This window comes from Apiospora kogelbergensis (genome assembly GCF_038363985.1).
Source record: "Apiospora kogelbergensis strain CBS 113332 chromosome Unknown utg000005l_segment0_segment0, whole genome shotgun sequence".
NCBI classification, from domain to species: domain Eukaryota; kingdom Fungi; phylum Ascomycota; class Sordariomycetes; order Amphisphaeriales; family Apiosporaceae; genus Apiospora; species Apiospora kogelbergensis.
In genome coordinates, this window is record NW_027117422.1 from 4,054,308 (window position 1) to 4,070,312 (window position 16,005).

The 16,005-nt window shown below is 22.7% G+C and overlaps 1 protein-coding gene across 1 annotated transcript; it reads left to right on the forward strand.

Annotated features, from left to right (window-relative positions):
- Positions 1–14,545: 14,545 nt before the first annotated feature.
- PG998_007928 (uncharacterized protein) lies at positions 14,546–14,937 on the forward strand (the record flags this gene model as incomplete). Its single annotated transcript, XM_066874744.1, has 2 exons — positions 14,546–14,712; positions 14,766–14,937. 2 exons carry the CDS (start codon positions 14,546–14,548, stop codon positions 14,935–14,937), a joined length of 339 nt encoding a protein of 112 aa, XP_066730689.1.
- Positions 14,938–16,005: the final 1,068 nt, after the last annotated feature.

Consider the following 16,005-nt stretch of genomic DNA (forward strand, 5'->3'; position numbering starts at 1 on the left):
CTAATTAATAACGGAACCTTTTAATAAAGTAATTTAAATAACTTTACGGGAGGACCCGATATCTTTATTATAATTTAGTAACTTTAAAAATAGATTAATAAACTTGCCGTCGATAATAAATAATTTATAAATTAACTTATAGCTATACCCTTTCGTAGCGTTTAATACTTTAGGTATAAATTAGTACCTCTTTAGACTTATGACAGGAAGGAAGGAACTGTTTATAGATTCCTAACTTAAATAAAGGCGTACTTATAATATTATATTAAAGAATTTATATTTAAATTAAATAGAATTCTATATATTACCGGTTACTTTAAAGGAGATACCTTCATATAATTTAAATCTATTATATAAAATTTCCTCAATAATCCTTTTAAAAATAAATGAAAAAATTATATATATATTATCTTCCGTTATTATATTAGTTTTAAAAATAAATTAAAGGTTATATTCAGAAACCTTAATAAAGCCCGGATTATTAAATAATAATTTATATAATTTAAGTAAAAGGGATTATCTTTTATATATATAACTAAATTTAAATAAATATCTTCTTAAATAAAATAAAGTAACGATAATACTTTAATAATACTCTTTTATATAAGATTATAAGAAGATATAAAAGATAAAGTTAATTAGGAAAATTATCTTAATAATTTCGATGAATGTATAGAAAAGGTAGTTAAGATTAATAACCGTTTATATAAATAATAATTTAAAAAGTAAGGTAACCGCGTTTTATAAATAGATAATAAATTTCGAGCTAATTATAGACGACTTATTTAAAGGATATAGAAAAAGATATCTTATAAATGTTATAATAAATTTATAGATTTTAATATTATTTAATAAAATAATAAAGATAACCGAAAGAAAGTTACTTATTATAATTATAGAAAGGATAGGTACTTTGCCCGTAACTACTATAGCTCGAAAAAGGTATTCTAATAAGTTCTTAAAGGATAATATATTAATATTATTAATAAAGAATTAACCTTAATAATTATTAATAGAAGAAGTATTAATAATACACCCGACGTGCTATATAATAACTTATCTTAAATAACTTATTATAATAATAGTTATAATATTTAGTTAATAGATAAAAAAAAATTAAATTATTTCTTAAACTTTTAAAAAGTAAAGGTAAAATAATATAAACATTTATTATAACTTAATAAGAATTTATTATTAAATTTATAAGTTACGACTTAATTAATAAAGAATTTAAAATAAAAGAATTTATAAATTATAAATAACTTATTAATATATTTATAAATAATCTTATAAAAAAAATTATAAAGCCTTAAAACCTAGAAAATGATAGATAATTTATTATTCCTAGTACCTTATCCTTTAACTTTAAAAAATTATAATAAACCTTTATTATATATAAGTTTAGATAAAGAATTAAAGATAATTATATAATAAGTAATAATCGCTAAGTAACCCTTATTAACAAAGCCTATTTTACCTTTTTATAAATTTTATATATTTATAATATATATACAGAATACTTTATAAAAGAATTCGAAAATAATTAATTCTTACGAAAGATTAATAAAAGATTAATTTTATAATTATACCGAGATTATGTAATTAAGAAAATTAAAATAATTATACTTAATAAATAACGCGCGTATCTATTAATTTAGAAAGATTTTTAATAATTATAATAATATTACTTATAAGGGTAAAATTAGACCCTTTATAAAGAAGACCGATACCTTATCTATATATAAAAAAAGTTTAAAACCTTAAGAAAGTTATAAATTAATAGCCCTTGCGAATTATAATATACCCTAAAAATAATTACTATACCTTTTAACGTTTATAAAATATATAATTAATAGGTTAATAAGATAAAGGACCTCCGAAACTATAATTTCCTTATTATTAATAAACGAACCGTTATAACTAACTATTATATAAGGAGCTAAATTAACGATAATAAAAAGGTTACCCTTTTATATTAAAGGAGAAATGAGTTAAAGTTTATTTATAAACTTAAGTTTTAAATATAAAAATTAATAAGAATTACCGGATTAAAATTTATACTATTATTAATGTATTTATTAATACCTACATTTACTTTAACTTAACGAGCGACTTTATACCGATAATAAAAAATATAAAAAAACCCCGATTATAAAAGGTAATAATTAGGAAATAAGTATTATTAGTTATAATAAAATAATACTTAATAGGATAAGATAAATCTTTATATATTATAACGAATAAATAAGATATTTATAAATATATCATATTATTAATAAATATTAAAAGAGTTATTATTAGAATATTACTTAATAACGGAGTATAAAGAAATTATATTTTATTATAAATCATTAATAACTTATAATTAAACTAATAAGAAAAGGACACTATATACCGACTTCAAATTATTAATAAAGGATTTATAATATATAAAGATAAAGAAATTTAAAAAGAAGTCGCGAACCTTTTGATTAATATTAGAAGACATTATAAACGAATTATATATAATATTATAAACGTTATAAGATATAATATAATTTTAAAAATACCCTAATTATAAATATATAATTTTAGAATTAATTAAAAAATAAGCTAACTTTAGTAAGATATACCAAGAAGAGATTTAATTAAAAGATAACGATTTAAAAAGCGATCCCTTAATAAACTTAAAATATTTAAAGTATATATTATTATTAAAGAATTAAAGCTAAACATTATAACGATTATACTAGAAGAATATTAATAATTTAAAAGCCTTTTTAATAAGAAATTAAAAACGGGTTTATTACTTTATATATAGTAGGATTATAAAATACCCTTTAAAGATAGGAAAGAACCCCTATTTATACCTATATATAAATTTAATTAAAAATATAAAATAGTTTTAAAAAAATATATTATAAAGAACTTTAAAAAAGGAATTATATAACCCTTAATATTACTAATAAACTTCCCTATCCTCTTTATATTAAAAAAGAATAAAGACGGGAAACCTAAATAATATATATATATTAATTACTATAAATTTAACAAAATTATTATTAAGAATTAATATTCCTTACCTTTAATTAACGATCTATAAAATAAGTTATTATATACTAAAATCTTTATAATAATTAATCTATTTAATATATATAACCTAATCTATAGGCTTGTTAAAAAAAGACTAAGACTAATAACTAAGACTAATAACTAAAATTAGTCAGTAACTAAAGTCTGACTAAAGTCAGTTAACTGACTAAATTAGTCTAACTAAATTAGTTACTGACTAAGACTAAGACTAAGGGCCTGACTTTTATGCGACTAAATTAGTTACTTTTTAGTCACTTAATTAATAAAATTATTATTTAAAAGAGCTATTTAAAGCTATTTATTTTATAATTTTAACTCTTATATATATTAAACTATATAAGTTTAAAGTATTTATAAAATTTAAATAATATAATTATTATTAATATAATATTTTAATATAAAGTTTAAATATATTTTTTAAACTTATAATATATTTTACTTTATTAAAATACATATTTTAGTTATTAATATATATATTTTATAACTATTTAAATTTAACTTTTTAATTCTTTTCTTTTAAAAGTTACTTTAAGCTCTAATTAGATTTCTAAAAGTTAAATATTTATAAATCCTAAATAATATAACTAATAAATTCAATAAATATTTAGTTATTTACTATGAATTTAGAATTTATTTTGCTTTACTAGAATATAAATTTTAGTTATTAATATATATATTTTATTATTATTTAAACTTAACTTCTTAAATCTTTTCTCTTAAAAGTTACTTTAAGCTTTAATTAGATTTCTAAAAGTTAGATATTCTTAAATCTTAAATATTTTTATTATTAAATAAGGCAATAATACAATTATTTAATATATATTTAGAGTATATTCTACTTTATTATAATATATATGTAAGTTATTATTATATATTTATTATACTTACTTAAATTCAACTTTATAAATCTTTTGTCTTGAAAGTTACTTTAAGCTCTAATTAGATTTCTAAAAGTTATATATTTATAAATCTTAAATATTATAAGTATTAAATTAAGTAATAATATACTTATTTAATATATGTTTAGACTATATTCTACTATATTAGAATATATATTTAAGTTAATTATATATGTATTTAAAACCTTTTTAAATTTAACTTTATAAATATTTAAAGAGTTTTCTACTTAATACTTCTTTATAAAAATAGTTTAAGAATAAATTCAACAGCTATTATATTTATAAAGTTATTAAATAATTAAATTCTAGACTTTTAACTTTTATAATTAAGAACTTTAAGTATTAGAAGTTTAAAAAGAAATTATAATTAAGTAAATAATTTAATTATTAAAGGGTTATATAATAAAAATACTTTAATAACTTCATAAATAGCTATTATATTTAGAATATATTAATTTTAAAATTTGAAGATTAAGTTAATTATATATATTTAGTATAAAATAATATAAAATAATGTAAAATAATAAAAATTCATTTATAAATAGAAGTAATTAAATATAATCTTTTTAAAATAAGTAAATAAAAACTGACTAATTAATCGACTAATTAGTTAATAACTAAAGACTAAAGTGACTTTAGTTAGTTAACTGACTAAATTAGTCTAACTAAATTAGTTACTAACTAATTTCAACTAACTTTAGTCAGTCTATTAACTAATTTAGTTAGACTAAAAAGTGACTAAGACTAAATTAGTTAGACTAATTTCTAAGCCTAATTATATAAGTTTAAGTTAATTATATAAGATACCTATAAATTAATAATAATTTAATATATAAATAAAGGTTATTAAATATAATATTTTTAAAATAAGTAACTAAAAACTAACTAATTAATTAACTAATTAGTTAGTAACTAAAGACTAAAGTGACTTTAGTTAGTTAACTGACTAATTTAATCTAACTAAATTAGTTACTAACTAATTTCAACTAACTTTAATTAGTCTAATAACTAATTTAGTTAGACTAAAAAGTGACTAAGACTAAATTAGTTAGACTAATTTCCAAGCCTGCTAAAGGGCCCCTTAAACTTATTATTAATTAAGCCCCTTTTATTATAATAATTATATAATATATACTAATTAAGAAGACGACCCGTTAATACTAGATTAATAAATAAAAGAACGTATTATATAATAAAGTCCTTTACTACTACCTATTAAAACTAGAAAAAGCTACTCTTAATTATTATACTAATATAAAAAGAATAATTTCTATTATCGTTTTCTAATTCCGGACCGGTAAAATAAACTTTAAAGATTACTTATAATAAATCCGATAAACCGATTTATTATAATACTCCTATAGCAACCGATAAACGGTCCGATATATCTTACTATAATATAATAAATATAATATATTTAAAAAGGAGGTTTAAATTTCTCCTGAGTCCGGTTAAAATGGGCTTAAACCTTAAAAAATATTAAAGAGATCTAGGGGTTTAAATAAGTTAAAACTACCGCTATATTCTTACTTTAAATAAATCTTTTTAAACGGTTTATATACACAGCGATAAAAGACAATCCCCCTAAAGTAACCCCTAGCGAACTATTTAAAAGCTTACTATTAAAAGGAGCTTTTAAAACCTTTATTAGAGCTTAATCTAATTAAAACATAATAAATAATAACCCCCTCTAAACTTAAATAAAGCTATAATAATTATATAAATACTAATACTAGCTAAGAAGTTATCGGAAGTAACTATAATAATAATTACCCTAATATATAAAGTATCTTAATATCTTAATCGGATTAGTTTAAAGGGCTTTATACCCTTTAATATTAATTCGGATCGGTATAAATATTAAAATACCTCTATAACGCTACTTATCACTTATTAGTATTATACTAATAGATTTTTATTTATAATACTTTAGAAAGAGCCTTTAATAATATATTATATATTATCTCTAACGCTTTTATATAATTTATAATATATTAAACATTAGAATAATATCCTTATAACCGGTTCTTATTATTATTATTAAACCCTAAAAGGTACCTTAAAATAATATTTATCTTAACCTTCTTATCTTAATAAAAGTTTTATTATTAATATTTATTTCTTATTCTTACCTATTTAAAGATATTAAAGTTCCTTATTAAATCTTATAATTTATTATCCCCCTCTTTATTTTATTTTTATTAAATATTATTAAAATATAATAAATAAAAATAAATAATAAAATAAATAACAAGTTTATCAAGGGACGTAGTTAATAATTTATAACTTATATAATGTTTTTTAAAAAATAATAAAGGTTAGTAAAAGGAAGCGTTTAATAAAAAGAGGCCCGAGCTTTAATAAATAAATTAAAGGCTATTAAGCTAGTTTAAAAGAGCGCCGTATTAGTATACTATAATAACTAGTATAGAAATAACGTCTATATAAAGCTTAGGCTTTAGTCCACGCGATAAATTAATATACATTATTATTATTATACAGGTATTAATACCAGTGTAGTTAATGATATTAATAGGTTTTTAGGCAGTCTTTTTAAGGTTAGCGGTATAGGTAACCTTTATAGTATAGGTAGTCCTTACGGTATAGGTAATCCCTATATAGTAGGGGTAGTAGTAATAGTTCTAGGGGTTTTAATAGCTAATAGCGTATATATTAGTGCTTATAGCTAATAAGTAATCTTATTTTTTAACGCTTTTTAAACCCATTAATACTCTTATTTCTAATAATTATATTTAAAGCTTTAAATAGGGTATTAATAATAATAATTATTATATTTAAAAGAGTTATACATTATATAGAAAAGGTACTTTAATATATTATAAAGGTTGGAATAAAAGTTATAAATATTATACGCGGTAGTATATTAGTTAATAAGATAACTATATTTTTAATATCAGAAATATTACTTAATTTAATAAGCTTTATTATAGCGTTTAACCGGGTATGTTTTATTAAACTAAATATATCCGGATAAAATTAATTTATTTATAAATTTAAGGTAACTAAATTCTATTATAAAAGAGTTAATAAGCTTTATAACCTTTTCTTTAATAAACTAACCTATATGAATAATCGTACTATCCTAAATTAAGCTAGTATTTAATACTTTAAATTATTATACCTTTTTTAAAAGTTAATTTTAAAAGAAAGTGTTTACAAGAAGGCTGTAAATAATAATACGAAAAGTAAGTATTATTACTTCAACCTTAAATCTAATAAACTTTACCTATTAATCGATATATTTAATTAAAACTTTAACTTAAGTAATAAAGGTAGTATATACCTAAATATCTTTAAATTTAAGGAAGATAGAATTATTAACTTTTATATTATTATATAGCTTAAGGGTTACTAGAATATTATTAACTATTAAAGTATTTATTAAAGCTTCTAGGCTAGTAAATCTTTAATAAATAGCTTTATTAATATAATTAATAAAGGCTTTAAGATAGTTAGCTATACTACTTTATAATTATGATTTTATAATTTTATTATTTTTATTATTATTTTAAGTTAAATTATATAATTTAATAATAATTTCTTTTTTATTAATAAGAATAAAGTATTTTTAATAGATTTCTTTTATAATTAAGGTTTAAGTCCTAATAATCTTAATAATTAAGGATAGTATTAAAGGTTTAGTTATTATAATAACTTAATTATAAACGCCGCTCTTAATACTTTATAGAAGGTCGGTAATAGCTATTATAGTATTATTATTTATAATCGCCGTTTATAAAGCTTTCACGATATAAATAATTTATTTCATTTATTATTATTATATTATAATAATCTTATTAAAATAAATCTTTTATATTTAAATCCCTATTTTATGTAAAAACTTTTTAAGAACGTTTTAATAGATTTATAAAAGGGTAAAATATATATATTAAATATATTAATAATATTATTACTTTTACCCTAAACTCGAATTACCTTTTAAAAAGTAGTAGCGGTTCCTTTAAATATATAAGCGTATACCGATATATTATTTAGGATATTACTTAAATCTAGTTATTACTAAGGTATATTCGGTATTATAATAATAACGTTAAAGTACTTTAAAAAACAGCTTTTCTAATTATTAAGAGCTGTATTAACGATATACTAAGCTCTAAGTAAGCTCGGAGTATAGCAGTTACTTTAATAATCCAATAACTAAATTTATAGGTTAGTACGGGCTTATTTAAGTAAGTTATTTCTAAAGAATAAGATTTAACTTCTATTATTATTTTTTATTCTATATATAATAAAATATAAAATAAAATAAAATAATAATAAAAAGGAATATTTTTAATTCTTTAATAGAAATAAAGTAAAAGTAAAGAATAATATATTAATTATAATAAATACTTAGTTTTAAATAAAAGATTAATATAATATATTTAAAGAATTAATTAATTAAATTTAAAAATAATAAGTTATATTATAATAATTAATATTTATAATAAATAAATTAAATAAAAAGCTTAACTCTTAAGTATCCTTTAAAACCTTTTATTATATTTAATAAAGCGATATAAATTATATAACCGAGATAACTTTATATATAAAGTTTAATGTTATCGAACGTACTTAAGCCTTATAAAGTATAATTTAAAGTATTATTTTCAAACCTATTTTAAGAAGGATTAAGTATCCTTCTATTACTTATTTTATTCTTTAAAGAATTTATATTTTATTATTAAATAATAAAAATAAAAAAATTTAATTAGATATTATTTATTATTATATTATAAATAAGTTATTATATCTAAACTACTTTATCGTTTTAAATAGGAATAGTACTAATATATAACTACTTTTTTATATCTTCCCTTTATACTGTTAACGGCTCTTTAATAATTTTTTAAATATATAACTACCCCTTTATAATTAGGATTTATATAAATTACTCTTCTTTAATAATCAACTTTCACGTAATTATACGCTTTTTAATTTATAATTTTATATTTATATATTCCTTAATATTTTATTATTAATAACTTTCCTTATCCCCCTTAACCTTCTTTAAAATAGCTAAATACTATATATATTAACGAATTTTAAATTAAAATATTAATTTTTAAAGTCTATAATACTAGAGTGTTTAAGCTCTATTATAAAGATATTAAAGTCTTTAATTTAGATTATCCTAACTTAAAGGACTAAAAAATAATTTAAAATAATAAAATTATTATCTTTATAAATACCTTATCTTTTAACTTTTATATTTATAATTTTATTAAAGGTAATAAAATAGATAACGTAGCTATATAAATTTCATTTCTTTTTTTTATATTTTTAAGAAATAAAGCTCTAATTTAATAAAATAACAAAGTTTTTAAAGCTAATTAAATCTATTTTGAGAAATAAAGTTTATATTATATTATAAAAATATTTATAACTTATTTCTAACTTAATAATATTTTTATAACTCAGAAATTTATAAAAATATTCCATTATTTTAAAAGTTTAATTAATAATATAAATACTCTTAAATAATATTTTAATATTATAATTAAATTATTAAAAATTATAAAATTTATAACTTTTAATAATAATAATATTATTAGGCTTAGAAATTAGTCTAACTAATTTAATCTTAGTCACTTTTTAGTCTAATTAAATTAGTTAGTAGATTAACTAAAGTCAGTTGAAATTAGTTAGTAATTAATTTAGTTTAACTAATTTAGTTACTTAAGTGACTTTAGTCACTTTAGTCTTAGTTACTAACTAATTTAGTTGACTAATTAGTTAATTTTTAGTTACTTGTTTTAAAAAGATTATGTTTAATAACATTTATTTATTTATTAATTTATAAGTATTATATAATTAATATAAGCTTATATAATTTTAATTATATTTTAATCTTTAAGTTTTAAAGAATATAAGTTTTAAAAATAAAATATAGTATTTAATATATTAAATAAAATAGTTATTTATTTAATTTCTACTATATATTTATAAAATAATATTATTCTATTATATTCAATAAGTACCTCTTTAATAATTTAAATATTTATTTAATTATAAATATATATTAAAACTTTTATCCTTAAAGTTCCTTATTTTAAAAGTTAGAAACTTTAAACTTATTTATTAAATAATATTATGAATATAATAGCTATTTACTTAGTTTTTAATATATATTTATAGAGAAATAATACTTTATTATATTCTATTTAATACTCTTTAATAATTTAATTAGTTATTTAATTATTAATATATATTAGAACTTTTATTCTTAAAGTTCTTAATTTTAAAAGTTAAACACTTTAAATTTATATATTTTAATGTGTTTAAGAGCTATAATTATAAAATAAATAGCTTTAAATAGCTCTTTTAAATCTTAATTTTATTAATTAAGTAATTAAAAAGTAACTAATTTAATCGACTAAAACTCAGGCCCTTAATCTTAATCTTAATTAGTAGACTAACTAAAGTTAGTAGAAATTAGTTAGTAACTAATTTAATCAGACTAATTTAGTTAGTTAGCTAACTTTAGTCTCACTTTAATTACTAACTAAACTTAGTTATTAATCTTAATCATTAGTCTTAATCATTTTTTAACAAGCCTGAATATTATTAGTATTTTAAAATAGATATATAATTAAATAAATAAAGAGATTTAACGATTTCTATCTCTCTTTAAAAATAAAGATAATATCGTAATATATATAATTAAACTTGATAAAATATAAAGTATCCTTTATTTTTATATTTTTAAAATAATTAAATTAAAAAGTATATAGAAATTTAATTTAAATTATTTTAAATCCGATCATATATTTATTCCTAAAACTAATTATAAAATATATAAATATAAAATAAAAAACTAAATATATTAATAAATAAAAGTTTAAATCCTAGAAGTTTTATAATAAGTTAATTAATAAATTATATAATAAAAATAATAAAAATAATATAATTAAATTTAAATTATATAATAAAAAGGAATAGAAAAAGGATTTTAAAAATTATAAAAGGGATTTAAAAGATTTTAAAAAAAGTACTAACTTTATTTATAATATAAATTTAAATAATTCCTTTAACTTTAATAATTCCAATATTCTAAATAATTTTAATTCCTTTATAACCTTTTTTTATTACTTTAATTTTATTTATAATTAAAGTATTATTTATAATAAATATTATAAAGATAATTTTTATAATCTTAAATAACAATATCTTTATTAAAAGCGTTATAATAATATAAAAATTAAAAATAATCCGTTTTTTATACTTTTAAAGAAATATATATATTATTATTATATTTATATATTCCGTTTTTATAACTTTATATTTAAATATATTTATTTATATATTAAAGTATATAACTTTATTTAACTTTTATTTAATCGTTAATATAATTACGTTTATAAAGAAGATAAAGTATACTTTATTAATATTAAATACTATTATATTTAAAATACTATTTTTATAAAAGACTTTTTAATATTAAAGATAATAACGTTTTTAAATATGTTTATTTAAAGGTAAATACTTATACTTTAATAATTAACCTTTTTTTTATTTCTATTTACTTTAATATAAAAATTAACTCGAATTATATTAAAAAATAATTCGTTAAACATTTAAAATATATAGTTATAAAATATAAAATGAAAATCCGGATTATTAATAAAAAAACCCTATTAATTAAATAAATAACTTTCTTTATATATATTAGAAATTATAATATTAAAAATAAACCTATATTTTAAAAGATTATTAAATTTAAATAAATAATTAATAACTTTAAATTTAATATATTATTAAATAATATAATACTTTAACTTTTTAAAATTAATATTAACTTTTTTAAGAACTTTATAACTTTATTAATTTATAAATTTATAATAACTTTTAAGATTATTATATAAAAAGATATCTTTATATTTATAAAATTATAAATAAAAAGAAAATAATTCTTTTTTTAAATAACTTTATTTATATAACGATAAAATAAAAAGCTTTATTTAAAAAAAAACCCTTTTCTTTTTTTTAAAATATATTAAAATTAATTAAAATTATAAAAATTAAAATAAAAGGCTTTAAACTATTTATAATAGTTATTATAATTACTATTAAAATAATAATTATTAATTTTAAAGATAATGTTTAATATATATATAAATATATTAATTATTATAATATTAATTATTAATTATAAAATAAACGCTATACTTATTTCTATATTATTAATACTTAATCCTATATTATTAATACCCGACTTTATATTTTAAATATCTATTTTATAAATATTTAATCCTATATTAATTTAACCAGATTTTATATTTAATACAATTTAAACTTATATTAATTTAAATAATAAATTTATTATAACTCTTAATTTATTAAATATTATAAAAGAGGTTCTTTAATATTTAATACCTATAATATAATAATAATAATAATAATAAATATTAATTTATTGTCCAGACTAAAGCCTAAGCCTTATATAGACGTTATCTCTACACTAGTTATTATAATATATTAGTACGGTACCCTTCTAGGACTAGCCTAGTACCCTTTAATCCGTCCCAGCGCTCGAGCCTTTTCTGCTAGTATCTACCGCTTTTAAAAATACCGCATTAACCGTGAACCGCTAACCGTGTCCTACTTCTATACTTTCTATCTATCTATCTACCTATATGCTACGGTACGCTCTAATATATGAGAGATAATAAAAAGGAAAAAGGGGAGGGGATCGGTGAGTCGTGAGATGGGTAAGGGGCCGGTAAAAGTAATTCTAAGGTAAGTATAAGTTAAAAGATGTAACCATTACCTCGGGGTAGGTTAAGGTAAGCGTTCGTCTAAGGTACCCTTTCCGGGTTTAATAATAATAATAAGAGTTAATTATAAAGGTATTACTTTAGCGCTTAATATATTATAAATTATATAAGAGTACTAGAGATAGCGCGCGATATACTATTAAAAGCTCTTTTTAAAGTATTATAAACAAAAATTTACCGGTATAATACCGATAGGTAATAAGTAGCGTTATAAAGGCTTTTATTAATTTAAACCGATACCGAAGGGCTTGAAAGCCCCCTAAGCCGAACTGATTTAACGGTAAGATACCCTATATACTAAGGTAGTTACTGCTATAGCCACCTCTTAACAGTTTCCTAACTAGTAATAATATTTATATAGTATTAATAGCTTTATTTAAGCTTAAAGGGGGTTGCTATTTACCGCGTTTTTAGGCCGTTTTAACCTTAAAGCTATTTTAGCAGGAGTCCTTTTAAGGGCTCTCTAAGGGGCTCTTAAAGGGGATCGTCCTTTACTACTACGCGTATAAACCGTCTTAAAAGACCCGTTTAAAGTAAGAATATAGCAATAGTTTTAGCTCGTTTAAACTCCTAAATCTTTTTAATACTTTTTAGAGGCTTAAGCCCTTTCTAACCGGGCCCGGGAGAGGTTTAAACCTTCTCTTTAAATATACTATACTTATTATATTATAATAAAACGTACTAAACCGTTTATTAGTCGTTATAAGAGTATTATAATAAGTCGGTCCTTTAAATTTATTAAAGGTAATCTTTAAAATTTATTTTACCGGTCTAGAACTAGAAAATAATAACGGAGATTACTTTTTTTATATTAATATAGCGGTTAAAGGTAACTTTTTCCGGTTTTAATAAATAATAATAAAAGTTTTTATTATATAATATACTCTTTTACTTATTAATTTAATGTTAGTAGGTTATCTTTTTTAATTAATATATATTATATAGCTATTATAGTAAAGAGGGCCTAATTAATAGTAAGTTAAAAGGGCCCTTTAAAGTGTAACGAACGGCTATCGGGTGTCCAAAGAAACCTAGTAGGCGTACTGGGGTTTATGTTGGCTTAGACGAGAGAGTACTTGAACGTGCAGAAGACTCCGTCTTCTGATACAATGGGCAATATCCCTTAACTGATCGTAGAACTTTGACTGAGGGTGCAATAGGTCGTTAAGGCAATGTGCCTCACCAATGGGTAAGATTGATGCTTAGATTGATCACTGAAGTAGAGAGTGTCTATATGAAATACATAGGAAACGTTCGTGGTTATATATCCAATCTCTCCTTCACTGATTCTCCTTGGATCACGCTGTCGGTTGGTGATCCTGTCCGCTGGCTCACTTGGATCACCGTGATCCCGTCGCTCCAGACTCGCTGGGAGCGTCGTGATCCGGTCGCTCCTCATCACGTGACTTGGGTGCACTGTCCATTGCGTGCTAGCCTTCCGGTGCTGTCTCCGTTCGTACTACCCCCTGGGTACTGTCTAGCCGTGCCGTCGCTTCGGGCATTGGTCGTCGTGCTGGTGGTTGTTTCGGGACGATGGCTTCTCGGCGGGTCTTGTCATTGTAAGCGCTGTCCCGTGGGGTACGTACCCGGGTTATCGTAGTTCCGTGCCGGATGACGGGTACTGGCCGCAGGGTTGGGTCGGGTCGTAACACTATCCTCCCTCCCCTACTTGCTTTGTCCCCAAAGCAGTTTGGTCATAAGTACTGGGTCGTGCCGCCGTGTCGGAGTGTTGTAAGTTTCTTCCCTTCTTTGTTTTTATTGTGATGTGCGCTCATCATGCCAGATCGTATTGAAAAATCGAAATCCAAGAAGACTCGCGAGCGGTCTTCTCTTCAGGAATATATTGCTCTCAACGGTCGTACTGCCGATATGCCTTGTTCTTACTGCTTTAAGAACAAGAAGAAGAACTGCAAGATCGCGGAGCGTTCTTCTCGTTGTGAGGAGTGCGTCAGTCGTGGGCGTCCTTGTGACGGGGTCTTGGTGGCTTCTTCTCTAGAGAAGGTGCTAGCTCAGCAACGGAAGCTGGACGAAGACGAGGAGGAGGCGAGCGAAAAACTCTTGTCGCTTCATACCGAGCTGGCGAGGCTGCAGTCCCAGCTGGCCGAGGCGGCTGGTCGTTTGTCGCGCATCCGGAAGATTCGACGCAAGGTGAAAGAGCGTGGCGCTGATTTGTTTGAGCGCGGAATGCAGGAGTTGGACACTGAGGACGAAGTTTTGCTTGCTCTGGATGGCCACGAGGGGTGCCTTGTTGGCGACCTTCAGCACATGGGCGTTCCGGCTAACGTGGACTGGTCGGCCCTTGGTCTAGGCGACCTTGGTGACCTTGGTCCGTTGGTCGAGGGCCCTTCTGTTCGAACTCCCGAAGTTCCTCAGCGGCGTTCGCCAGGTGTTTCTTAGGTTCCCAGGTGTTATCTTCTGGTGGGTAGCCTTTCCACTGGACGAGGTACTGGAGGCCTCGTCCCTTCTTTCGTTTGCCGATAATCTTTTCGACTTCATACTCGTGCTGATCTGTTTCGACTTCTAGCTGTGTGTCGGTTTTCGAGTTTTTGGGGGCTGGTTCGAGTAGTGAAATATGAAATATGGGGTGTATCCGCATTGTCTTGGGTAGTGATAGTCGATAGTTGGTTTCTGAAATGACTTCTGCGATTTTGAATGGTCCGATCTTTTTGAAGTCTAGTTTGTCGCTGGGTCGCTTAGTTTTGATGTTGCGTCGTAGGAGGTAAACTTTTTCTCCCTCTCCAAAGGTTGGTCCCTTCAACCTTGTTTTGTTGGCGTATTTCTTCATTCGTTCCTGAAGAAAGGTGAGGTCTTGTTGCAGAGCAGTCTGTAGTTCTTTCAGTTTCTCGACTTGTATGGTCGCGACTGGTGCTAGCTCTCCTTCCAGGGGTTGTCTGGTGATCTCTGGGTCGTACCCGTAGTTCGCTCGAAATGGTGAAATGCGCGTGGTTTCGTTGTCTGCGCTGTTGTACGCAAACTGCGCCATGGGTAGCAACGTTACCCAATTGTCTTGCTCATGGTTGACGTAGCATCGTAGGTACTGTTCCAGGGTCTGGTTCATGCGTTCGGTTTGTCCGTCTGTTTGGGGGTGATAGGCTGTGGATAGTTTGTGCTTCACGCCTAGCTGTGCCATGAGTGACTTCCAGAACTTGGCGGTGAACAGCTTATCTCGATCGGAAATGACCGTTTCCGGTAGCCCGTGCTGGCTGACGATGGTTCTGAGGAATGTGTATGCAAGG